This window comes from Aquila chrysaetos, chromosome 5 (assembly GCF_900496995.4).
Source record: "Aquila chrysaetos chrysaetos chromosome 5, bAquChr1.4, whole genome shotgun sequence".
Taxonomy (NCBI): Eukaryota; Metazoa; Chordata; class Aves; order Accipitriformes; family Accipitridae; genus Aquila; species Aquila chrysaetos.
Window position 1 is genome coordinate 57596881 of NC_044008.1, and position 27622 is coordinate 57624502.

The 27622-nt window shown below is 42.8% G+C and overlaps 2 protein-coding genes across 9 annotated transcripts in view; one reads left to right on the forward strand and one right to left on the reverse strand.

The window, feature by feature from the left end:
• Positions 1-14036, forward strand: part of MEF2A (myocyte enhancer factor 2A) — a 93302-nt gene extending 79266 nt beyond the window's left edge. For 6 of the 8 annotated variants that reach the window (XM_030013383.2, XM_030013380.2, XM_030013375.2 and 3 more), the window contains 4 exons: positions 580-603; positions 4272-4398; positions 9289-9415; positions 9929-14036. In XM_030013383.2, the coding sequence (XP_029869243.1) occupies positions 580-603; positions 4272-4398; positions 9289-9415; positions 9929-10310 (660 nt within the window). In that variant the 3' untranslated portion in view covers positions 10311-14036. The remainder of the gene's footprint in view (positions 1-579; positions 604-4271; positions 4399-9288; positions 9416-9928) is intronic. The other 2 variants (XM_030013382.2, XM_030013381.2) reach the window with 1 other exon arrangement.
• Positions 14037-14882: 846 nt separating this feature from the next.
• On the reverse strand, positions 14883-23027 carry LYSMD4 (LysM domain containing 4). The gene is given in 4 exon segments (XM_030013384.2): positions 14883-17027; positions 17029-17568; positions 21715-22002; positions 22903-23027. Coding segments are annotated over 3 exon segments (912 nt in total). The 5' UTR covers positions 21988-22002; positions 22903-23027; the 3' UTR covers positions 14883-16928.
• Between the last annotated feature and the right edge of the window lie 4595 nt (positions 23028-27622).

The window sequence follows — 27622 nt, forward strand, 5'->3', positions numbered from 1 at the left end:
CAGCCAGCATATTTCCTAAAGTGAAAATTACACTTTCGAATTAATTAGAAATAGATACAAGAGGAGGATCTTGTTAATGCTGTTGTTCTAATGTTAGTAGTGTACAGTACCTATTTACTGTTGTTAAGAACAACATAATATTCAATTTAGGTTTTGTGTGTCTTTTTGAGGCAATTGGAAAGAGATTTCAGAGTAGAGATGCTGGGATGGTATGATGGTTGTATGTGAAAAAATATTCTGTTACTAAGCTGGATGTTTATTAGATCAGTCCATCCAGAAACTGCCGTGCTCTGTATCTACATGTGTTGTCAACGTGTAGCTGTGTCCTTGTTTTTACTAAGCTCTTTCTGCACTAATTTTGTCAAAGCATGTGTTCTTTCAGTATGGTATTTTCTAATTGACCCAAATTACATAAAGTATTATACTTCCTAGTAGTATTATTTACAGAATCAGGTGGCAAATTCACATTATTAATGAAAATAAATAAAAATCCTGAAGCACAAGTGTGACTTTTTTTTCACTTTTGAAAGCAATGCTGTTTTTAGTAACTGTGTTATCCCTCTTGTTTGCTGAGTACAGTCGGAGGAGGATGAATTGGAGTTGGTGAGTTTGGGCTACTGTTTGATGAGAGAGAGCAAGATGCTGAAAATGTCTTTCACTACAGCTTTTTAACTGTAGTTTCATTACATATATTAAATAATTCCAGTGTTCCCTTGGTAGCAGATGAAAATACATTTGTTTTATCAAACTCAAAACCCAACCAATTCAAGTTGAAAACGCATCCAAAGTCTAGTGCTTTCCATTTGTAAACTATTTTTTTTCTTTTCCTGAAAATATTTCTGTTTTTCTTGGAGGGAACATTGGAAAAGAGCCTTACAGAGTAACTGTCCATGTGTGTAGGATATTTACTGTCTTGTGGTTATTTATATTTTAGATAAATCATCCCCTATATTAGTGGAATATTTTTAGAAAGTGGCTTCACTTAAGTTCTTCAGATTGTAACACAAGCCCTGTATTACTTCTCTTATTTTCAAGGAGATTACATCATTGCTGGTGAGGTCACCTTTTTGGAGTTTAGAATTATTTCATCTTGCGTGAGATTATCAAACCACGGGGGTGTTCCCTGTTTACCAAAAGGAATAGAGAATTGCAAATGAATAATTCTACCTTTTTCCAGTGGAAAGATACTCTGCTTTTGAAAGGAAACTCTTGGGATTTGTGTTTTCTCTATTTTTTTTCCAAAAGGTTTTAACATTTGGCATTCTGTTTGGAAAATAACGTAAGGCTAAAATAATTTGTAACTTATTTTTAGAGCAATTTGCAAATTGTTTAGCTGCTGTAGCACAAACCATGCAGAAGATGCTGCATCCAAGTGCAATTGTAAAGATACACAAAGAAGTCTGCCTATTTACATACCTTGATTTGTTTTTGAACATGGACCTGTTGCTAATATGAGGCTCTTAATTGCATGAAAGCATGCAATGTAGTGGTTTAGATAAACTTCTTCATGAATGCATGCTATTGGTTGATTTTTACCTTAAATGTTAGCAATAGATTTACAAAAGTAAGGGGAAATTATTTTTGAAAGTCAGTATTGAAGTTTTTATGGTTTATTGGAATGACTTGCGAATTGAGCAGTTAAACAGCTATCATGCATGTTCTTCTCACCTTTATAGAGAAGTGTCTGGTTTCCAGTGCAAGTAGTAAAGCTCTAATTCAACACAAAAACACTTAATCAAAATATCATTGCAATTGGAATTAATGCAAAAGCCCTTCAATTAAGGTATTCTTCCCTGCTAAAAACTGCTATGCTCTTTGCAGTGTGAAATAATGCAGCTCGCTGACAGTGGCAGGTTGGTTTATGGATACTGTATGGAGCGTGGTCCCTCTAGTGGTTTTAAAAAATGGGCTCATCTGTTAAGGGAAGAAAGCTCACACAAAGAAAATGCAGTAGTGTCTTCCTCAAATGTGGTAAAGGAAGTACACCTGCAACGTTACGTCTCTTATTATGCTAATTTCTGATGCTAATTCCAATGCTAGAAAGCAGTTCCAAACCATGTCTGTGAACATTAATTCTGTATAGTTGGAACTGAGTACTGAATATGAAAAATGGGTAAGAACGGTAGCATAGCATGAAATAAAGATACTGAATTTTTCCTGTTACTGCTATCACTTGCACCAGTTTAAAAAATAATAAAGAATTAATTAAATTTGTCATGAATCTTTGGCTGAATCTCCAAGTACAACAAATATTAGACACATCTAAGTATTTCTTAGTGTCTTTCTATGGCTGTATGTTCAGGAATTATATTCAGAAATAAATTACCTCAGAAAACCACCTTTATTAGCCACTCAAAAAAAAAAAAAAATCCCATGGGGAAATCCTTTGGTCTGGATTGTTTCCCAGTATACTCCTCTTAACTTTTCCATTATACAGTAATCCCAACTTTATAGGCTGCCATCCAAGAAAGCTTTGGAAAAAGGTCAATTCCTGACACACACAAAAAATCTGCTCTAATAACATATCTTTATGCCAGATAAACTTCATCTAGTGGAGATTTTCAGAAGTACGTAAGTGATTTAAAGGGATAAATTACACAGAAAATCAGTGGGACTTTCTCTGTGACTTAGAGCCTTAAAATCTGGGAGCTCTGAAGCAGAGTGGGTACATCTGCTGAACAAATGCCAAAGAGCCTCCAAATTCTTACGAGGCTCAAAGGTGGGCTTTCAACAGACAAAGCAGAGATCAGAAGCTGGCAGCCAGTGGAAGGTTGTGGCTAATTTTAATATAGTAGCTGTGGTATACTTTTTTTCTTTAAATTAGAAAGATACAGGCTAAGGATTGATAACCCTCAATTCATCTTCATGGGTTTAAGCTTAAAATTGAATACAGCCCTGTTTCTGTACCTGCTCATTCCGTTATTATAAAGGGAATCATGAATTTTTAATACTGCTAGCTCTCTCAAGATCGGAGTGGAGAAGAAAATTAAGTGCTGCAGATACTGAAATACTTATATACCTGTCTGAAATAAGGAAAAAGTAGTAGTAGCTTCAGTCTTTTAAAGCTAGGAAATGGAACTCTACCGAAGAGATGAAAAGAATGCTACTATTGTAGCAAATGGTTTTTCAGAGGTAGAGAGAGGCTTGCTTTAAAAACATTTCCAGCAGTTTGAAATCCAGCTTCCCTAATTGGGAATGGTTCCGTAAGAATGTAGAAATACAGGGTGTAGAGACTTCTACTACTTCTCGTATTTCTAAGACTTGTGTAGGTAAAACTAAGTATCTGTTGTTTGAAAATAAAAGCATGTAGCATTTCCTGTTCTTGACAGTATCTGGCATGGCCAAATTTGTTGAACTGCATGTTGTGAAGAAAGATTTAAAGTTGCTTCCATGAAGAGTAGTATATTCTGTGACAGAGCAGCTTTGCTGTCTGGTGGTATTCACCACAGTGTTTAATACGTTTTCTAAACAGCAAATTTGGTTAAAGAGCTTAATTTGCGTGATATGTTTGCTACAGATGTTCATTCCAGTATATGGGAAAGACAGACTGTTATTAAAAAGCCACATTGTGCCTACAGTTAGATAATCTGAGACAATCTACTTTAGCTATTTTTCCTGTTCAAAAAGCACAGTTGCTCTGTGTGCATTCAGATGTCATTTGCTTTGAAACCTATCTGCATTATAACAAGTACTCTCTCGGTTTCTCAGGAACCATGGGAACAGCAAGATTATTTTATCACTGCAGTCTTATCAACACAAATTTAGAAGATCTCTGTGTTCCTTTCAGGACAGGTGTAGTCAGCACAGTGTCAAAACTGGCAGCTAAAATTTTGAAAATTGGATAAACAGCTGGGAAGTGGGAGACTCTTTTCTGGTGGAACTGCACCTCGCCATCTGCACTAAAACCCCTTTAGAAAATAAGACTAAAACCTCTTAAATCACTTAAGAACTTCTGAGAATTGTTGTGTATATCCCTAAGAAATTGCATTTATTTTAATGTCCTAGAACTCTAACACTATTGGAATCCGCATGCATGGGAGGTAGACCCGTGAGTCTTAATTTTTCATTTCAGTTTGCCAAGATCATTTTGGTTGTCTTGAAATGTTTTGGCTTGTTTAGAAAATCTATCCTGAACAAAAAGGATGTATTCATAACTAAAAAATAAAGCAAAGAAACACATTTTAATTGAATGCTATTTTTATGTTAGCACTTGATTTTCCATTGTTCTAACTGATATCACAGGACATGTTGTTGTTTATAATCATTTATAGAATACCCAAAGGATAAGTAGTTCTCAGTCTACACAGCCTCTTGCTACCCCTGTGGTGTCTGTGACAACTCCAAGCTTGCCTCCGCAGGGACTGGTGTATTCGGCCATGCCTACTGCCTACAACACTGGTAAGCATTGTTTTTAATAAGTGGCTTGATTTGTCAGATGTACAAGGCTTTTGTGATTTGTAAGCCCAGAAAATTTGCTTTTCTGTGACACTTCACTGTATTTTCGTATTCAGTTCAAATGAAGGCTTTTATTCATCAAAAATGAGCCTTTAGCTTGTAAAATGTGTAAATGTTGAGACTTCTTTCAGGAAGAAGCTTTCAGTCAGGTTGCACTCAGCTGAATACAGAGACACACAATAAAATGCGTTGCTTACAGCAGTAGTATTCAAGCTATCCATCTGAGAACCGAAATGCCCCACATTTAAGCACTAGTTGATACTTCTGAGCATACTGTCCCTTTCGTTCTGCTCTGCTCAGTTCCAACACCAGGAGGGAATCAGATTCTGCTAGGGCTTTCAATTTACAAAAAAGGCCAGATGTACAAAGCCCAGACAGGGCCTTCTCCTCCTCCTCTTTATCAACAGTGAGGTGGGGACTCATGAGGAGGCATTGTCAGCATTTCACCTTTGCGAGTCCCTATTATCTGAAGGACCTTCAAACTACTTTTTATCCAAGATGGGTGTTATGCAAGGAATTTTGTAATATAACTGATAATTGGTTTGCCGGTTTGGAAAGTAGTTCATGATGTGGTGCCTCCTACTTTGTCTCCGTACCAATAGAGGTAATTTTGATTTCAATCTCAAGGTTCTTTATTTGTTACAGTCCCTGTATGTAATCGGTGAAGGAATTTTTGTAATCATTTCCTTGAAAGGCTGCAGCCTTGGTAGCGTCAGGTTGATTACCATTGATCTGTGATGCACAGTTTGATTTTCAAGTGCACCTGCAGAGAAACTACATTGCAGATAAGTGTCAATAAATTTTGTAAGTCAGAGTTAAAATAGCTATTGGTTAAAACTAAAAAGGAAAACAAAGGAAATAATTCCCCAGTTCACTGTTTTTTAGATGAAGTCTAGTTAAGACATTCAAATGCAAGTGCTATAATTTGTTAAAACAGGAATTTCTGAATGAGGAGCCACTGTGTTGGCAATGTTTAAGTCTTATTTGGTAGGCTTTCAAATTCTAAAAAAATAAAAATAAAAAAAATCTTACTTCTCTCTTCTGCAACGATAGCTCTTAGGAACAGAGCTACACTAGAGAGCTTCCATTTATAGCTGATCAACTCTGGCTAGACAGAAGGACCCGAGAGTGCTGTTTTCTTCTTTCTATGAATCTGGGAAGATCCACGCCTCCAGCAGAGGAGATTTCCCCAGTAGCGTCTCTTCACTCGGCCTGTATAGTCTTTGATGGCTATACACAAGTAGCTGGCAGGCGTGAGATGCTCAGGAACCTGGGAGGCAGTGGAGGGCATACTAGGAAGGAATAAATTACTTTTCCTTAAGGAGCCACTGTGTTGGGTTTACGTGGCAAGGTTTTGGTAGCGGTGGGGGGGAAGGGGGACAGGGACACACGCAAGCCACAGGGGTGGCTTCTCTGAGAACAGATCAGGAGCTACCCCAGTGTCAGACAGCATGTTACAGCCAGCTTCAAAATGTACCTGCTGCTGCTGCCCAAAGCTGAGCTCATCAGCAACGCTGGTGGCACCTCTGCGATAATAAATTTAAGAAAGGGTAAAAAACGCTGCACTGGCCTATTGTCAGTGACCTAATGTTCTTACTTTTGTGCAAAGGTCAGGACAAATCCAAAAAAACTTCAAGGTTTGTAGAAAATGTAGAAAAGAGGTTTTGGAATCTTCTTTGTTTTCTGCAAGGAGGGGCGCTGTCAGGAGTTTGTAAGGTTGGAAGATGAAATAGATAGAGCAGCCATCCATTCATAATAATCCCCCCTCCCCCCCAAGATGGGATTTTATACATTTTCTCCACTTCTACTAGCTTTGAAAGTCTTCACTACAGTTTTTAGTTTAGACTTGTAGCCATCTTCCAGCCAAACAACTCAGGTCTTTCTGTATTAACATGCTCATTAACTGACATCTACTACCCTTCGGCCACTTTCTGCATGGGTTTGCCTCCGAGGCACTGCCCCAGGCAGTTACTGTCATGCATGAGGTTTGCATTTTGAGAGGAACTGTTTAGTCATCAGCAACAGTAAATACACTGCAGGAGCACCCAACTAAATTGTTGAAAATGTATGCAAATAATCGCTACCCCCAGGGGGGTTAAAGTCTAAAGAAATGAATGAAGGAGAAGATGGGGTTGCAATAACAGTAAAATGAGCAGAGTGAAGAATTGTGCTTGGTGACTTGTTTTGGATTATAAGCTTAAGTATGAATTTGCTGGACATACAGATCTTGGTTTGATACTTGCCAGAAAGATTGTTTATATATTGCATTTAATGGCTGTTTAAAGTAAACAAGTAGTTCTGGTCCCTGCTCAGAAGACCCACACTGAGTTTTACCTGTCACCTGACAAATCCCTTCATTCTCTCATGCAGTCTGATATTGTTCTAGGAAGCACTGTTGTGCGCATCCATCATCCAGAATAACCTGTAAACTGATGACTAAAACACCAAAAAGATGAGAGGGGCTGTAGTCTGAATCTCAGGAAGCAGCAAAGACGATTGAAACTGCTGTCCTATGCAACGGACAAGTGCTGTTACCACGGGATACGGTTTTTAGAAAACAGCCCATTTCCTTTGATAACGCAATGATTTGTGAAAAGCTTTTAGCCTTTAGTGTTTTTCAGACACTTTAAAATTGTTTCTATGAGATTGAGCCTTTCAGGGGATTTGCAAAAAGAAATTTGATGTCGAAACCAAATTGTCATCTGGGTATTCTTAGGGTAGTCATCACTTACGTGGCAATTTCAGTTTTGCAGTTCAAGGGCTAAGATAAAATTTAGATACCTAAATTGTTTTTCTGGATTGATAGGGTTTTTTTCAGGGATGGAAGGAATAGATTCACCTCTTAGATCCTTAATTAAAACGTTGGATATCAGTTTTGCACAAATACACTATTTTATATAACTCATTTTGCTGGAGAAGTATTCTTTCTGCAGATTACTAGAGGAAGGGCCAGAATGAACAGAGTTACTTGTTCTGAAACAGTCTAGGCATTTTAAAAAACATTCAAAAACCACAGAGATCAGTTAAATAGTAACTTACACTTGAGCAGAGCGTATCTAGCCATAAATTATATTACTGGCTTTAGGTCAGTTATTTTGCAGAGGTGTGAACTTCAAAGGTATCTTGTTGTTAGGGTCACAGCAGTAATGGTTTCCATCACATAGAAGGCACTGTTCTGTCTGTACGACTCTTGTATCAAGTCACTCATGTATAGAAATTGCTGCCTTGCTTTTTTATTTAGGGAAGTGATAGTGCAGCTAACTGTATAGTGGCATTTGTATTCTTTGGAAAAGAATCTCCTCAAACCCCTGTCATCAGACACATTCTGTCTAAAGTACCAGAAGTTAATTGTCCATTATCATAAAAGCTATAATTGCAAAGAAAAAAAATACATGGAAACTGAATTTCTATAAACATTTTCTTCAGGTTTGCTCTTACAGAAATCCCATTGGCACAGAACCGTACATCCATGTCAAGTGTTTGTTTGCTACACGGGCGGGTTGTCATAGGTCTGGCTGCTCTGAAGGTTGAGTGCATGTCCTAGTCATTGGAGGGCGTGTTTTTTGGTGTGTGGTGTTTGGGGGTTTTTTTGTTCGTTTGGTTTTTTTGGTTTGTTTTTTTTTTTTTTTTTTAGTCTTGCAGAAGGGCTTTGGATCCATCAGCTTGGGAAAAAATCTTTCTGAATCTGGGCAGAAATACTTGTGAGGGTTTTTCAGGGTTCCAGTAAAAATGTCAACCGAGAGGAAATGAAACCAAAAGAAAAAGGCAGCTTAAGTAGCTTCACCTGCTGGCATGCAGCTGGGATTCCCAAGGTCTTGAGGAAGATTCTTCAGTGATTCATCTCTGAAGAGCCAGATACCCTGCTGGCACTGGGCTCCTCTTCCTTTGTAGGCTGTTAAAAGGGAAACCTAGAGGTTGTCCGCAGCGAGCAAGCTGGTGGATGGGAATGGCGAAATTGTTCAAGAAAGCTTATCTCAAGAGAGATAAATCACAATGGTGGTGTCATTTTAGGACAATACTAAACAAACAAACAAACAAAACCCCCAACAAACAAGAAAAAAACTGCAAACACAAACCCTACTTAAGCAGAATTTTTTGGTTCATCTGCTGGCAGTATAAAGTAAGTTTGGCTGCTAGCATTTTGTGGCATTCTCAGGAGACTAGAAATTATTTTAAGGAACCTGTATTACAAAATAATTAAAAGCAGAGAAGTGTTTGCAGCGTTGTTTTAAAACCTGAAAGAAAAGCAGGAGTAATAATGATAAAGTGAAAATGACTTCATGAGAACTGTCTAAGCGCTATAGCCTAGCCAAAACTAACAGCTGGCCATTGGCTGTTGATGAGGAATATGTTGTGTTTTCTATTATCCTTTTAAGTTGTATTTCTACATAATAGTATTTTTTTTGTCTAAATAAAGAGGTTTCTTTTGTTTATTTGATACAGAGATGACAATTGAATCAGATATGAAGTAATGAGTGAAACTATTGTGGGGAGAGGGAGAATGTGATATGTTACAGTAAGACTGCGCAAACGGAGTGGACGGGAGGGGGTCACTAAGGCTCCTAGTTGCAGTGACTTTGCTCATACCATCCCTGAGGCATCCAGCCCCAGCCCTGCTCCCACACTTCCAAGTTTTCACGTTTGGACTCCTCAGGGTCACTTGCCTTTATTTGTTTTGGGCAGAAAGCCTTTATATTTGCGTGTGTGTGCGTATATCACATTTATTCTCATCTATTTATATACATGTGTGTGTCCACATATATATATAAATATATATATATATATAAAAACTATTATAAAGAACTTTCTTGTTTATTTGTTTTTCCCTCTTAGATTACTCCTTGAGTAGTGCAGACCTGTCTGCCTTGCAGGGATTTAACTCCCCGGGAATGCTGTCTTTAGGGCAGGTATCTGCCTGGCAACAGCACCATCTCGGTCCAGCAGCCCTCAGCTCTCTCGTGTAAGTACACCTGGTAACATTACAGTGCTGCACCCCGTCGGGAACTTCTGCCACTTCAAGCTGAATAATCTGCACTGGGGAATACTTAGCGCAAGACCGTTTTAATTTCTTGTCTGCTGGCGGTGGTGCATTGCCTTTCAAGTTTTGCTCCTTGGCTGCAAAAGCATTTGTATTTCGTGTTGTTTGTCCCTTCTGTCAGGGCAGTCCTCAAGCAGACAAGCCGTGTCCCTGCAGGCCCTGCTTCTTGCAAAGGAGTCACCTGAGTCGTGAAATTAAATGTTTGGAAACAGGAACTATTTCTGTTTGGTTTTAACCTCTATAAATGCGTTCAGACCTTTTAATTAATGCTTTTTTCAACTTTGTTTCTTCACTTCAGTAAGTTGTGTTTATTTACATGCTTGTTTTGGGGGTGTTGAACCACAAGACCACACCGTCACACAGGCATGTGAATTGTCACTTTCTTTTCCTTTTTCTTGTTTTCTTATTTCTGCCTTTTGGTTTTCTTTTTCCCAGTACTGGCAGCCAGCTATCTCAGGGTTCAAATTTATCCATTAATACCAACCAAAACATCAACATAAAATCTGAACCAATTTCACCTCCCCGGGACCGTGTAACTCCCTCTGGGTTCCCGCAACAACAGCCACAACCACAGCAGCAGCAGCAAGGGCAGCAGCAACCGCAGCAGCAGCAGCAGCAACAGCAGCAGTCACGGCAGGAAATGGGTCGCTCTCCTGTTGACAGTCTCAGCAGCTCCAGCAGCTCCTACGACGGCAGCGATCGGGAAGACCCGAGGAGCGATTTCCATTCACCTGTCGTGCTGGGACGGCCACCGAATTCAGAAGATAGAGAGAGTCCATCGGTAAAACGAATGAGGATGGACACATGGGTGACATAAGCTTGCAGTGTTGCCTCTTCAGTTTTGTGTTCTCAAAATGAACTGTCCTGACATATCTAAATTTATAAATAAGGACATGAAATAAGTATATTTATATGTATATACATACATGCATATATATATCTTCACATGCATATATATGTGCGAGTGTGTGTAGCATACACAAAATCATCAGGCACTTAGGACAAACTTCTTGTATAGCTGCAGATGTCCCATGGTAAAATGTAACAGAACAATCCTGTAGGTATTGATCTAGTCTGGCACTTACCTGGACTTGTTGTTTTAATAATATAACCTGTTTTGCAAAGAAACGTTGTACCCGCATTGTAATCCTACCACACTAGATCGCAGAAACCAAGAGGGCTCGCCTGTAGTAATGTCCCTGTGTGTTTTTATTCAAGCTGTATGGTTACTTGTAGTTAAGAAATAATGCTTTGTAGCAGCAGAGCAGTAGAAAAGCAGGAAGAAGAAAGCAATACTGTACATAAAATGACCTTTATATTACCCAACCTGGCATGGGTCTCTATTGCAGAGGGTGCATGGAGAAGGGCTGATGCTATAAGACATACAAAAACAAAAACCCTGTTTTGCACGTGCAAAAAAAAAAAAAAAAAGTGTATTGGGTCAAAGAAGTGATTTTTTTAATGAGTGAGAGAGAGACATAGAGAACTCGCATGAAATATTCAGAAAATATTAGCCTAGAAAATAGAACATTAACAAAATAAAATTAATATATTAAGTTATAATTGGAATATGTTTGACAAATTTGTTTTTACGTTCATACCTTTGAAAAATATAGAAACGGATTTTAGCTCATGTATATTTTATATTAAAGAAAACAATACCCTAATGAATTGAAGACTATATATAAAGTTATATACAGTACTTTTGAACACATTCTGCTATGAATTATTTATATAAGCCAAAGCTGTATGTTGTAGCTTTTTTGTAGAGTATAGTTTTATCTTATTTTGACTTTCTAGTTTTTGCTTTCAAAGATGAAAAGGAAAAACTTGCAGGCGGAACCTTGGGGGAAAAATAAGCCATGAACACTTATATGTAAATTTAAATTTGAGCCAAACTCTTTGTGTATATAGCATCCTAAATATATTATCACCTTTGGTGTAAGTACCTATGTATTGTACGTTCACCAGATTAAAAAGTATATTTTTGTGGATTGACGCCAACTTGAAAAAAGGCGAGGTCCTTATTAAGTAGAGTATTCACTGTTTAATATTTACTATTTTGTTAAATATACTGTACTTTCTTTGGATTTTAATTATTATTAATATTATTATCCAGATTTTTCAGAGGGTGTATAAAGGGGTTGTCCCCCTCACTGGTGGTGAATGTGTGCCGTTAAATTGTAATCTCTGTGCTGTATGGTTAAGCTTCATTATACATTTTATATATATGTATATAAATAGCAAAGTGGCAAAAAAAAAAAATCTGGTGTTAAGTTCATCCTGCATAAATATAAAAAATCTGTTACCACACATTTTAAGGCATCATTTTAAAGCTGCCTCTTCTGAGGAGGAAGAAAAAAAAACAGTGGAAAAACTTGACCTAATTTCTCATGATAGGGAAATAACACATATCAGAGGAGCACAAAAGGTTTTTTAAGTTGGTAAGTGGTTTGGGATAAAGCCCCAGCCGCAGAAGTAAATTTGCTGCTTCCTTGAAGCAGAGCGAGGAAGCCAGAGCCCCATCGTCTCGCAAGGCCTAGCTCGGAGGTTTTGTTGTGGACTTGGATTCGGTAGTGTGATCTTATTAGCAAAGCCTGGCTGTGTGGTCAGGGAAGGGACAGCAAAGGCAGTGTCCTCTCTCCTGGTACCTCCTCAGCCCTGCTCAGACCAGCCCAGCTTACACCAGCTGGGTTTGGGGGAGCCCATTCCACTTTGGGACACGTCCTTGCCTTGTTGAAATCACGTCTCTTTCCAGGTCCTTGCTGTTCATCTCCTCTCCCTGCACCTGCGAAGCTTCTGTATGGGGAACCAAAAACTAAATCTTACTGCTGGGAGTTCTTCTTCTGGGGAGGAAACTACCTGCAGTGCTGTTTTATTATCTGTTCTCCTTTAAAGTTATCGCTGATAGTCATTACATTTTTGCTTGGGCTTTAAATTTTGGGGGTTTTGGCAATTAGAAAAAAATCACTTCCTTGATACTGTAACTAGGAAGTGTGAGAAATGGAAATCCAACGGGGACAGCTCCCTCCTCGGGTGCTTGCTTTAATGTGTGATTGAAGAACAAAGTCAGTACCTACAGCTTCTAGAGCCTGATCTCTTGTTGTCATGGTAACCTCTAAAAAGTGTACAGGTTTCCATTTGTTTCAGCCACTTACCTTTGGCAATTACTCTCCATTTATTGTGGTTAGTTACCGGTTTACTGAAGCATAGAGGGAAATGAGACTCTTTCTAATGGCAACTCTCTTTCCAAAGTGACTGAATTCACTTACCACTTCAGAGAACCTTTTACTGCTCTGAAAAGTTATGTGATTTTTTTCATTATTTATGCACATATATGAACTTTGCTGTACATCTGAGTGGGAGTTCTGCATTCACATTTACTGTCTATTTTCTTGTGTGCCTTATAAGATGGCTTTGCTGACTGTATCTCAATAGTCTTTATTTCTATGCAGGTTTTTAAACAGTACTATTACTGTTTTCTTTAAGAAAAAAGATACATAAGGGTTAGAGTTTGTATTGAAATTGCACCAATGAATTAAAAAAAAACCCAACAACTAATAATCAATCTGTTCTTAAGAACTGTTAGCGGGACTGTTCACGTGTTGCCCCAAACCCTCTAACAGACTTGGCAGAACAAGTCTTTCCACAGACCTCCCCTGTCAGGGGGAGAATCTCATGCCGTTGAATAAACGGGAATCCTGATTTTTAATAACAAGTAACTAACTTTGGAACATACTTTTTTAGGAATTGTAAAAATGTTTTATAAAAAAAAAAAAAAAGATGACATAGCACAGATATTTCAACAGGTAAAAAATACTTTTTTAAATTAACTATACTGAATGAAGTTGCAAGGGGATCCAGTCCTCATCTGAACCCATTCAAGCCTGAATGATTTAAGATTTTTATCTCTGTTGTGACAAATCACCTCTCCATCTTCGAGCTCTCACTATAGTATTTAAAAATACACGTTATCAGGGATTCGTCAGAGAAAAATGCTTTAGCCTTTCCTTTCACTTAAAGGACACTAATGCATCAGAAACTTGCGAATTACTGTGCGCACAAGAAATACATAGTAAATAAGGAACAAAATAACTCCTAACAATTGATCATGGGAAGAAGTTAAATTAGAATGTGAAAGAAAGACTTAACAAATGTAAACATTTAAATCTAGTAGAAACTTTCTTCACTTTGCTGTGCAAGAGAACACTGCTTTGCTATATTTAAAATGGCTTTTTTAAAAGAGATTTATGTATTTGGTAAATGTTTGTAGTCAACAGTTCACAAAGAAGCTGTTCACGGTTTAATGCTGATAAGCCGTTTGGCGGCACAAGCTGGACTTTGTTGCCATCCTTGAGACGAATCTTTTAAGAAAAAAATAAGTTAATCTCAATTTTTTTCCCTGAATGTGTTGTTTTTTCTTCAATATACAATAAATATTCTAGTGAACTTTTTATCAAATGGTTAAGAAAATGCTAGAGGTTGTTGTAAAATATTTGTATCCTGCATTCACTAAAGTAAAGATACTGGCTTTTACTGTGTACTCCAGCCTCTCTCGTGTTTGCAGAGCGAGTCTTTCTATATGGTGCACCTTTGCCCCCCTCGCCGGCTACCTGATTCAGTTTTGAAGCATTGGTTTTAACCTGCAGCAATGATTCTTTTAATCAGTATGGATTAATCAGTATGGATTAATCAGTATGGATTTTGGGGGGATACATATACCTGTTACTACTTCAAATTATGAACTGATGCCCTGCAAGAACCTTATTACACAATGCTTACAGAAACTTGCAGGAAGACCTGGGTGAATTCTGACAGGTGAACTGAAGGCAAGCCCACCCTTCCCTCCTCCTCCTTCTGCCATCGCTCCTGTCCCTTGCTGCAGGTGCTGCCCTGAGCCAGGCAGGCAGGCAGGGTGCTGCTGGGAAGCTGGTGGGGCAGCTGCGGGCGGAGTTGCAGGGTGCAGCACTGCCCTGTTCCCATCACTGCCCTGCCTGGCTGGCTGCAGTTCTGCATTGTGAAACGAGCGATAAGGAAATGGCAGCACCCCACAAGCTCCCTGCAGCTGGAGGGGGCTCTGTGAAACAAACAGCTTTTGCAAGAGAAAAAACCTGGCAGAGAAAGGTGTTCTGAATTCTTACTTTTTCTAGGGTCAGGTGGAGATGCTGCAAGGCACTCGTCTGTCCAAGGAATGCGCTCAGCTGTGTAACACAGCATAGGCTAGTGGTGGAGACGACAAAAAGCACAAGCTGCCTGGGGTGGGTACTGCCCCTTGTGCTTTTATTTCATTTTTCTTTCTTTGAAAATGTAATAATTCCCCCCCCCACCCCTAAACAAAGGAAGATACATTTTCTTCACAGAAGAAAAATACAAGTTGGGTTTTTTTTTCAGTATAAGATACTTTAGAGTCCTTGTTTACAAAATTAGGTTCCCTCAGGCTTTCCTGAGCACTTTGTTTTAAGTGTTGCAGGAAACACAGGTTATCATTGTAACATCCCAGGCTTCTGCTTGCTTGGTGTGGTGTTCCTGAGGTTGCTGGGAGGCCTCAGTCCTGCCTGCCCCCCACCCCCTGCTGCAGATGCTGTCAGGCTGCTCTTCCTTGGGGAGGAGCAGATCACGCCTGTACACCACAAGCCTGCACCACAGCTCTTGCTCAGCTTCGCCTTCCCTCACAGAGCTGTAAGCAGCACTAAAGCTTTCAAAAAAAAAAACCCACAACAAAAACCAAAGCAGCAACTCACGAGTTCCCCTGCTGTGACGCCTTGGCAGGGTCAGCACCGGTCTGGCCTTGCGAAGGCTGCTGCCCCTGCTCCTACTCCAGCAGCTCTTGGTGGCACCCGTGCCCGCCAGTGAAAAGGCTCAGGCCAGGCTGCTGTCCCACCAACAGCTTAATGGAACCGATCATGGGGCAAGGCAGGAGGGGAAGCCAAACAACAGCTTTTTCCACCCGCCCACCAGCCCTGTGCCCTCACCCTCAGCAATGACTGCAGCTGCCAGCTCAGCAGCAGGAGACCAGCCAAGCCCTGCGCAAGTGGCCCAGGAAAGGGCCAGGACCCTTCCTGAAACAGAGCCAGCTGCTTTCAGTGGGCTGCTGCTTACATCATACATCACCTCATCCCAGGCCAGGTTTCATGCAACTGTGCTGCAAAACGCCTCAGGGTTTGGTTCTAGGAGAGCATTTACCTCTGCGCACTGTCCCTGAGTTTGCTGAATTAAATTTTTGAGGCCAATTCTTCCCTGCAGCAAAGCTCCCCAAAGCCTCATTTCCTGTTCACTTCTAGCATGTATTTACTGATTTGTCCTAAACAGCACCAACCTAAGGCCTACCTACATCTCAGGACACCACCACCAGCCTCCAAAGTGTCATTGGTCTTTCCTACCCACTCAGAAGCTTTTCCATGCAAATGTCAGCAGTTCACAGAAATGCTTAACAATCAGCAGCTTCACAGTCCCCATCCTACAAAGGATTTACACTTCCTTCCATGACTGCCTAAGGTAACGCAGGGCTTCCCTCCCAGACCTTGCAAATGAAATGGCAATGCTCGCTCACGTGAAGACTACACACAAGGACACTCAAGTCCATGACTGAAATGGGGTGTCTGAGGTGCACCATTATGGATTTATTTTTTTTTTTTAAAAAGTAATACTGGCTAGACCTCCCCCCCAACAACCGAGCCTTTGAGAAGCGTGTACTACATACCACAGGCCTAACGCTACGCTCACGTCCTCCTCCTATACTCTGGCCACCTGCAGTCATGCTGAAGTATTGGCTCTGGACAAGCAGTACCCTGGCAACAGCACAGATTCTGCAATGAGCTCCACCTGCAGAGACCCTGGATTTCAAGAGAATTCTCTGACAGATTTCATCAAGGGGAATAGAAGAGATCTGGGCTCACCCTTCCCAGCAGTGGGCTTGAAGCATCCTAATAAACACAGCTTAAACATTTGCTCAAAAGGATAAAAAGCTGAGGTGCTGTCATTGTCCTTGTGCCATGGCACCTCCAGCTTAACATGCTAGAAGTCATCATTTTAGGGTTAAGTATGCCAAAACCGCCATGGTGTGCAAGAGATAAAAAATGACAGTTCAGAGAAATAGAAGAGTCCTCGCTTCTACTCTAAGCAAAAAGTGTTTTCTTAAAATGCAAACCCCCAACTTTCCAATCACCGCATTAATACTGCACTCTTTATCTCAGCAGCAAAGTATTCACTTCTTAGAGAAGGCATTAAGAAATACCTGAAGCAACCAAGATGAGTAAATTGCTACAAAATACTTTCTCTCAACAGAGTTCATGAGTGTTAAGCCAGCTGCCTGATGATCTATCTTTACAAGCAACAAAGCATCCTCATTTTTCCATAAAAATCACATCACCTCACTTTCAGTCAAGTTCAGGATTACAGTATCGGCTACTTAAAAAAATAAAAATAATCTGTATTGTTATCCCCCTGAACGCCCTTGAGTCAGAGTCACTGATGTACGGGCTCCCGCACCAGGAGGAGAGGCTGTATTTGGCTTTCTCTCCCCCTTAGGATTTTTTTTGTACAACTGAGCTTTGTGGCAATTTCCCTTCCAATCCATGTGTTGAAATATTTGAGGTTAGTGTTGTGTTAGATGTATGGGCCACCAGGCCTTGTGCTTTAAAATAGATGATATAAAATACTGGCAGGACAATTCCTATCAGAAGCATAATAAAAACTGCATTCCACCACTGGATTCCACAGTCCGCACCATTACTAGTCTCCTGCTTCCCTGACTCAGGCAGCGGCCTCTCCAGTGCTTCCATGCAATACTCTGCATTTAGCTGGACCTCCACTTGCACTGCATCCTGAATGCTCTTGTCAATCCCCTTGAAGTAGTCGCGCAGGTGTCTGCCATCAGCAGAGCTGCTCGCACCATCATCAGGCTCCGGTAAGTCTACAAGCGTCAGGCTGGTCTGGGAGGGCACAGTTGAGAGCGGCCTTAGTTCTCTGCCCTTCTCTGTTAAGAGCCCATGGGTCTTCACAGGGATCTTGATGGACTTCAGTGCATACAAGTCCTGGTCCTGGATGAAGTTGTTGACACGTTTGATATCCGCAACCTACAGAATCCAAAAAGGACACGAATATTAGTGTAGGACAACCCAGTACTGAAGCAGGAAGGAGCTACAAAACTAGTGTGCAAGCAGTGGTCAGAAAAAAAAGCAAACCCTGGCTACAAGTGGCTTAGTGTTCTGCAGAGACTTCCCAGCTGTTCCAGGGACGCTCCAGGTCCTGCAGGACAGAAAGTTCCCTATTAAACCAGTCTGTCTATTAAAACTCCTTTAGTGCTCTTGTATCTCTCATATGCTGTATTTTGCTTAATACTGTTTTTCCTTCCTTTTGCTTTCTTTACCCTTCTCTCACTTACTTTCTAATCCAAGTTAAGGCAAGAAGAATCTTTGTAACAGATCCTTTTAAAAAGTTTTCATACCTTAAACAATGCATGAGTGTTTAAGGTGAGATGACAACATCAGTATGAGCAGGCAAAACCCTCCCTCTGCTCAGAAAGTGATTTCAGAGTGAACAGAGCTCCGTCTTTGGAGCATACCACAATTGTGAAAGCAAGATCACAGCCTGGAAGAGAGCAGGCGAGCATCTCCCACATAGACATGGGCATCCTTTGCTCATGTTCCCAAGCACCACCCCTCTTCTGCACGACTACAGCTCCATACAGCTCATTTCTCCACAGTTGGTAAATGCTCCCACTGAAGGTATGCTTGAGGCAATAATCTCTGTGCATCCATGACCATCTCTGGTGGTTTGTGTGTAGGGTTCCCATCTGTGACTGATATTCCCACCCAGCTCGGTGTTGCAAATAGCAGTAAGAAGAGCAAGAAAGAACAAACCATACATACAGCCTAAGTCACAAGGACAGCCGGTATCAAAGAAAAGACAAAGGCAAGGCAGCGTTTCTTCGTTTAATGTTAAATAAAGAGAAGACAGCTTAATACAGTGTCCACTCACAACCACCTAATAAGTAAGTACATGAACTTCTCAGTTGCCCTAAATCCTCTGTCAAAGAAAACAAACAGAACTGTCAATGTGTGCAAGGAGCTCTCCAAAGCAGCCAAGGAGACATAAAGAACCTCAAGGGAAAGGCTGGAGGGTGCAAACCAAAAAAAGCAGCAAGACCCCAAACCAAAGGGAAAGGCAACACGAACAGGTTAACGACCCCTGATACATCATACAGAAGAGACACAGTACGAGGACTGCACTTTCAGAGAAAGTTTGATTTGTTCTTTTAGAAATCTAGTAATTTACTGTATGAACGGCATTCACTGCACCCTCACAAGCTTGAAGCTGCCAAAGAAACTGAGGAACTAAAACCAAGAAAGTACTTCCTAAGCAAATGCGCCAGTGCCATCAGCGCCAAAATCATTGACAGCTCAGGGCAAAGACCTCCTTTTAAAAAGAGAACACACGAATACACTAGAAGGGAGCTCGAACATCTCCCTTGCCATTGCAAAAATGTTCAGGGCTACCTGCAGGCTATGCTGCTGCCAGCTGGCTGCCAGGAGCGGGGAGGTACCACCCCCAACAGCACAGGAGGTGCCAACGGGAAGGCAGTCCTCCCTTCCCTGCAGGGAGGCCCCACAGGTTGGAGGACCGTGCAGCGGGCCACAGGAGAGAGGAGCGGCAGCGGCTCTGCCTGCGGAGCTGCCTCTCTCCGCGATCTCCCCTCCTGCCTGTACAGGCTGTCAGGGCACCACGCGTCAAGCTCATCTACCGTCCAGTCCCTGAAAGGCCAAAAAGCAAGACTCTGCTGAAAGGCAGAGAGGAGATGAATGCCTGAATCTCACACTTATTCTGCAAAGCTTGAGAAATCTGAAAATGGGAAGCTTAATCTGGTGCCCCTGAGGCGAAAGGAATCCTCAGTTGCTGGTTCAGACTCCTCACAGCTTGCTCCAGTGTAACATCAGGACTTAAGCCCTGCAAAATTATGTAGTTATGAAATAACAATCTCACCCAAAGCCTCCTAACTGAGGTGATGCTTCAATTTTTGGTTTTGTTCCAATGAAAGCAAATTATTGGGACAGCAAATATCCCCTGCAGTGTCTGCAATCACACACTGCAATGTTGTGCTAAGGCTCTAGAAACAGAAAGTGGAGCAGCACTCACGCAGAAACAACAAACAAAGCTGATGGGAAGCCTGCAAGAGCACTCGGCTGCACAAGCCTTTTAGGCTTATTTTCTGTACTCATTTTTTTTGGCTGCAGCAAGCTCCTCTTGTCCCAGCTAAGAACAATGCCAAAAGCAGGCCAGGACTATAAATGGTCAAGAGTAAAAATGAGAATTTTGAAGTGCTTTGCATTTCTGCCACGTTACTGTAGCACACACAAAGCTATTTGTTGCACTGGCTTAATACTTCCACCCCAAGCAGGCCCTCATGATTCTAAAACCAATTACAAGTTCTCACTGATTTCAAGAAGTTCATCCTGGATTTTTTAAACACAGTCGCACATATTTGTGGCTACAAATCTTCCTCACTGATGTCCTGGTAGCCTTTCAGGAGCTGCTTAATTATGCAAGTAAAACAAAACACAAGAAAATTGATCAGTGCCAGCCTGTAAACAGACAAATACACAAATCTCCAATAATAAGGATTACTGTACCTCCTCAATTTAACTGGAACAAGTCAGAAGTGCCCTTTCTGGAAGGCAGGGAGGCAGTGGGACAGTTTTTTTTTCCTGTGGGCAGAGAACACTGACTACCTGGTCCCCCCCCCACCAGCTTGGTTTCCCCACTGGACAAGCCCAGCAGCCTTCAGCAGGGCAGGCAGGGTAGATCTACCTGCACCTGCTGCAGCTGAAAGGCTCCAGGAGCAGGGGAGGCAGATCAACAGTCATGGCAGGGACGGGACCGAGTCCTCCTGAGTTACAGTACAGGGGGCATGGCAGGTTTTTTCATGCCACAAAGCAGAAGAGTTGCTCAGAATCTTCCTCCTTTGAGTTCACCGAACTGCTGTGATTCTGCGTAAGTGGCAACAACGATGCAATTGCTGCTGCTTACAGATGAGCATATAGTCACAACTACAAAGCCAACTGCTGCAGCTCTGAGTTCTCAGGCTCTACTGATGCCAATCAAGGCCTATTCAAGTCCTACCAGACTCACTTCTTCACACGCATCAGGCTCATCAGCAGAACCTAGAAGGGTTTCTTTTTTGTTTTGTTTTTGTTTCTAAGGGAATGGGAGGGGAGGAATTGTCGCAATTCCTCTAAACACTCTTGCTTCAGCTGCACCACACAGCTGTTGTGTTGTTAAGCAAGACAGGCTGCAATAGTATTGCAGCAGTTGAGCCAGTACTGTATCATTATCCTCATCCAGGTCACTGTCCAATTGTTCGCATCATGGAACTTTTTAATCACAGTCTAGCTTGCAGATAAAGGAGGCTCTAAAAATACAGCTTTAACTGCTAAACAACGGGGTACATCTAATGTTCAGATCAGGTAATTAAACTTTTCAACAGTTTTTTCTATAAAGCGCTCTGCTTTTGAACAAAGAAAATGTATTTTGTAGTATGTTCCAACTCCAGAGAAAATGCACCGTGCACATGAACTCCCTTCTGCCTGCAGATGGCTGAACCGCACACGCTTCTGGGTACAACAGCCAACAATCAAAACCCACATACACAGACAACACCTGGACTCTGTGACCTGGACTTTGGCATCCCTCCTTCTCCAAGTTGACCCGTGTTAGACTTAGACCTTCGCTGCAATACGTAAGCTTGTAACTTTCAAAAAATAAATGAAAAAAAAAAAAAAAAACCAAACCAGACCCCATCAGAGTGGCATTTCCTTGTACTGTTCAGTTTGCTTCAAAAACTGTATGCTCCTTGAGAGCAGGGCTCTGATCCTCATTTCTGTACTCAGCTTCCTACTTTTTGACCTCACTTAAATAACTAAGTACAAATCATGACTGCTACACTGCACATAGTCACCCACATTAAACAGGAAAGCAGGTCACGCAGGGCGTGGGGTTGACAACATTTTCCTACGCTGTTAGCTGAAGAACTCTGTTTTGTTTTGTTTTCCACCTTTCTCCACCTGAGTTTTACCCAGATATTGACCATTCATGAATGGTCACAGGGCAAACACTTTTCAGTGTCAAAACTATTAGACAACAGCATGCCTTCCTGTAATTCTGGATACTAAGGTACATGTAAAATACCTCTAAAGTAATTAAAACCAAACAGAGATAGCTCTTACTTTACAACCATACTGCAGGGCTAGCTTGTTAAGATTATCATCCTCTGTAATCTCTCGTTCCAGAAGTACCACATCTCCAACTCTGTCCCGAGAAGTGCTGCATCGCTGCTGCTCCTTGCCTCTCGGTCGCAATTCTGTAACATTGAGTTCCTCCTCTGATGACTCTTCCGAATCAGATCGGCCATTGGGAAACACATACACCTGCCTACCCGGGTAATTATGGATGGTGACAGGAGCCTGGAAGGATCTTGTCCGGCTCTCATTCAGCCTCATCTTTTATACCAGCACCTGGAACAAAAACCAGACATTTTGAATTTCCTTAATACCAGTATTTATTTCTTAGCATGTAACATTTGGGAGAACGGACAAAAGCGACCATAGTTGCATGCGTGCACACGTGCACAAAGCTTTCCTTCTACCCAGATCTTCTCAGGGGCAAATCCAAAAGATGCCATTCTAACAGCAATGACAAGAAATATTAGAAAGGTTAATGTACAGAAACTTCAACAATGGGTAGATTATTTTCAACTGTTTTTTTGTCTGCCTGTGGACAAACCACTACATAATACTGCTTTGCTACACTTCTTAAATGCAACTTTCTATAATTTCATTAAAAAAGCAGCAGAGTCATTTGATCCAAGTGTCTTTAATTATGGTAAAAAAATCCATGGAACCACATCAGATGTCCTAGCAATACACAATAAAAACTGACCAAAATTATCCTTTATGTTACCTTTCCAGAAGTCCTTAATTCTCTACACTTTAAGAATCCACATTTTAATTTCATGGAAGTGTGCTTTTTTTTTTTTTTAATAAAGACAGCTCAAGCTACACTTAGCTTCAACCTGAATGACAAGGCCATTTTGTTGTATAAAGACAAGAACCTGCCTGAGCACTTTGTTTTAATTATTGTTAGGCCTACAGCAGCAAGTTACTAGGAAGCTACTTTCTTTTTTCCTGCCCCCCCCCCCCCCCTTCAAAGAAGTAAGTTTTTTTTCCTTCTCGCAGGTAAGAAAACCGTACATTCTCAAAGAACTCTACTGACCTTAATATTCTCAATCTACGCATAAGGAATTCTTACGGTGAAACCACTACCATTTTATGGCATTTCATTAGCACCGAGCACGGCACCCACAGGCTGCAGGCAGGGTCACAGCTCCGCCAGCAGAGCTCCAAGATCTAATACACCTGGCGACCCGGGTGCCGGCAACCACAGGGAGACAGGGGCCCGCCTCCCCGCGACCCTCACCCCGGGATGGGCTCTCCGCTCCCGGCACCGCTCCCGGGGCCGACGACGGCGCCTGCACGGCGCACAGCGAGGCGGCGGCCGGCCCGCAGCCCCCCTCGGGCCCCGGGAAGCGGGCGCTGGGGGGGTCGGCGCGTCGCTCGCGCCAGCCCCGCGCGAGGGCCTCGCGCCGACCCCCTCAGCGGGCCCCTCTCCCCTCACCGGAGGGGGGGGGGACACACGACACCCGATCCCCGCAGGGCCCGCCCCTCTCAGCGCCGGAGGGCCCCGGGCCCCTGACCCGCGGCGGGCGGGCGCTGCCCCTCTCCCCGCAGCCTCCGCTCCCCGAGGGGCGGCCGGGCCCTGTCCCGAGCCCCCGGCACTGACCCGCCGCTCGCCGGCCATCTGCCACACGCACCAACTTAGCCCCGACTCTCGCCCAGCTCTCCTCCCATTGGCTAGCAGCGCCGGAAGGCGGGACCCTCAGCGCCGCCCGGCCAATGGGCGGCGGGGAAGGGCGGCGGAGCGAGGTTGGTTGAGCGGTCAGCGCTTGAACCTGTTGGCCGGGAGGGCGGTCCCCACTTAAAGGGCCCGCGCCCCTCGCCCCAGCCCGGGCGACACCTGTGCCCGAGGCACTCGCAAGAGCGGGGAGTGAATATACATCTGTACAGCCCTACGTACGGTATCATTGTGATAATATACATTGTACTGACTATGCACACAGTCATAATAAAATTTCAGTTATTACACGGTCAATACATTGATCATACGCACACATATATCCCATCTACAGCAAACTTGCCCTAATTTTGGGAACGGCGGGGCCCTGCTGGGAGGGTGACGTGGTCAGTCCAGGCCTTGGACTGCCCTCCCTTGCTCGGCGAGGCTGGCGAGGGCGTGTGGACGCCGCTCCCTTCCAGCCGCGCCGCCCCACGGGCTCACGGCTCGCATTTGGCTGCAGCCGCGGCGAAGCCGGTGCCGGCAGAGCGGGTGGTGGGGCTGATGAGGTGTATTCTGCACTGGTATGTTTTCCTTGGCCCATCCTGACTCGTGGCTTATGTTTAAAAAACAAGCTCAGGACAAATCTTTAACAAGTTCCACATGCAAAGCTTTTCTGGGCTGGGGGGGGGAGGAGAGGAGAAATATTTCCTCGTAGCCGGTTGCAGGAATTAACCAGGCACCGCTCACCCCAGGGGCGAGCATGAAGATCACTTGCGAAGGACAGCCTTGGGGCTTTGCTCAGAAGCGTGAAGGGCTGCTGGATGCTCTTTACCCTAAAGGAGATGGACAAGCCTACTTTTAAATTAAATTAAAGCTGAGCGCAGTTGCTGGCTATCCCTTTGCCTTCTCTCATGCAGTCTGGGTGCTGGAGGCAGGGAAGGCAAGGGGGGAGAGTATTTCCTCTCCAGCTCCTGCTACCACTAAGTTAGATGCAACATCAGCTGACAAATGTCACACACTGGAGAGGAAGGAAGGCTCCCCAAGCCTCAATGTTACTTTTTTTAAGGAACAGCCACTGCTTCCTCACCTCTTGCTTGCCCACACAGCTTTGTGGGGCTGAGTGATTTCAGGAGGGCTGGAAGGGCGGTGGGAGAGTAGCCAGGCAGGACTGCGGCTAAGCCTAGCTCCTCCGAGCAGCGAGCCATCATCCAAGCAGGTATTAGGATTTCCTTCTCTCCATCCCTGGGCCAGCTTGTCTCATGAGCAGATGATTTTGGGGCTCAGCCAGCTTACGTACTCTTCTGACCCAACAGACGATGGATTTAGTGTGCTGGAGAGGGCTCTACAAGCGTGGGGACTAGATGAGACATGCCAAAATGCCTTCGCTCAGAGACTTGTAATCTCTCTGTGACTACTGGGGTTCAAAAGTTACGAGTAATAATCAGGCTTTGTCAAACAAACACAGGTTACTCAGGGTAACCTGCTCAAACCTGGAAAATACAACTGCTAAGGTGATCTGGAAATGCGGGGGAAACAACCAGACTTTGCTGGCAGAGCTAAGTGTAGGTGGCTTACTTCTCCTTAACTGTCATTTACTGCTTCTTATTTTTCTAACTTTTAAAATATCAGGAAGAATTATTCATTGATCTCATGGAAAGACACCAGGAAATGTAGATGGGAAATTGCTTCATCCTCCAGCTGAAAGATTCTTACAGAATCTTTGTGAGAAGGTGTTTTTCTGTTTTTCTCCCAACTGTTGGGATGAAACAGCTGTTAAGAATATCAAGCAAAAAGGCTTTTAAAGGTTGGATTCAAAATCACTTCCCTTCTCGGATTTGTCTACACAAATCATAAACATGGAAGCACAGAAGTACTCAACTGGCGTCAACTGATTGCAAATAATTCAAGCTCATTTGTGCATTTGTACAGGCTGAGCTGGACATCTGCTTGCAGTCCTGTCCTGGAATAAATGTGTGCAGTGTCCAGACTACCATGCACAATGTAATGGGTAATCTATTACCGAGATTTAAACATCCCTGCACAGACAAATCTGCAGGTTTCTCTACTGTCTCTGATGCATACTGACCTCTTTTCTGTCTGTCCAGAAAGTCTTCCAGCAGTGCTAATGGAGAAAGAATTAAAGCCTTAGAACAAAACCCGCCAATTTAGTGCCTTTCAGGCCTTCATTATCAAGTGGAAAGGACAGAAGAAAGGCCCATTTCAGTTCTTTTTTTGCCTTCATAGGCACTTGAACTGCCAAGTTGCTTCCTGCCTTTTATGGGAAATTCAAACAGCTCAGGATTTTTTTTTCTAACTGTCTGTGGAAGACTCTGCAGTAGATCATGGAAAGGTCCTTTACCTTTCTTACTTCCAGGAACCTGACATACAACTCTAGTGGTGCCTAAATAGGACCTGGATGGATCTCGACAAATTCACTTCAGGCAGGACACGGAGAAGCTCCCAGTCCATTTTCTGGTGGTTCCTAGACCTACAGACATTACACGAACATAAACCACCCCAGCACTGCGGCAGCACTGTTTGCCTGTAGCAGCAGGACCCCAGGTACCTGGTGCCATTGTGGTCCTGTGAAACGACTCTGCTCTCCCTCCCAGCAGTCTGCAATAAATCTATGCTGCAAAAGGATCACAGTCCCTGAGAGAATTTACTGCTTTAAATATGTAGCGTTCTTGAGTTATAGGCGTTACAAGATTCCTTTTATCTTGGCCTAAAATTCAAATGGCAGATGTGATATGTTTTACCAGGCCTGAGTAGGGAAATGACAGGGAATTAGTGACCATTCGCTGAGTGCAGCCCTGCCCCTTCTGCCCTCTGGGACCTTCAAACTATCATATTTTACCTTAAAATATTATAATTGTTCTCACTTCAGCTAGAAATCTGCCTCTAGCAGAGTGGGATAATTTCACTATTAGGTAATTAATCCAGCAAGGATTTATTACACTGAAAAAAGCACCATGACTGGAGGCCTTTCAAAATGTTTTAGATACCTATCTGCTTTTTCCAGGCTTTTTCAGTGTAAGCATCCTCTGCTGATCTTTCCACTTGCAATAGTTGAAATTCAGCCTTGTGTCATTTCCCAGCAGCTTTTGCTGACTCCCTGGCCTTTCCTGAGCCATTTCACTTCGCAGCAGCAGAGCCCAACTCTGCACCTCAGAACAGCTTATCCTTCCTGGTTCTCTGAGCTCGACTGCTCCCCACCACATTTTGTGTAAGCCAGGTTTGTTCAAACCAAAGTAGAGAGATGAGGTGGCATGTGAGCAATCCACAGATACATCATTTCAGACCCTTAGCCAAGTGAACTGAGGGATGCGTCTGCTCAGTGGCTTTGTTGCTGCCAATGTTACTGCTTCCCAGCAGCCTTCCCATGCTGAAGCTCAATTGATGCAAACTGTGGTCAGTACAAAGAATATGATAATGCTTAACAAGAAATAACTGTCTGTTTTGTAGGAGTGCTGATGTTGGCTCTGGGCCAATTGCATGGATGATGTCATCATTCCAAATAATTGGAAAAGTTTTGTTGTTAGCAGATGGATTGTGAGAGCGGCAAAGTCACAAACAAGTGAAGTCTGTCTCAGAGCTGAATGGTTCAGTCATTATACACATTCAACCAACATAAGGGTCATATGTCCCCTGCATTTCAGGAAGAAATCCTCCTACCTCCGACTTATGTCAATGTGGAGGGCAACAGAACTGAGAAAGTCTGCTCATGTTCGCTTAATCCAATGTAGCAATGTGTCCATGACGCTGGGCACCAGCCAGCATTCACATCGATGCAAGCTCCTTCCCAGGGAACGTCAGAGTTAATCACTTCATGCTAAAGAATCAAAGCCTTGATTACGGTCTTGGCTGGGGCTTTCCAAAGAGAGCATAATCTAGAATAGGGCTCTCCACTTTTGTCCCTGAGATTCTTCTATGCTCTTGCTCAGATCCCGAATTGCTGTTCTCTTCATCAGTTTGGTTTTGCCCCTCTTTTTTCAGGCTCATTTCAGAAGTGTCGCAAGTGTCAGACACGTATTCCTTGTGTCTCTCTTTGCTTCTCTTTAAGCAGCCTTCTAAGCTCTGCAGTAAAATCTATTATTTGGATTTCCGATCACTCAGCGATAGTCTGCTTTCAACCCTTGGGAAACTAATAACTTAACGTGCAAATCGCAGAAAGCAGCTCCAGTCTCTCTTGCACTGGTATTCAATTAAGTCGCCTGCCCAGAGATGGGCCATTTCACACAT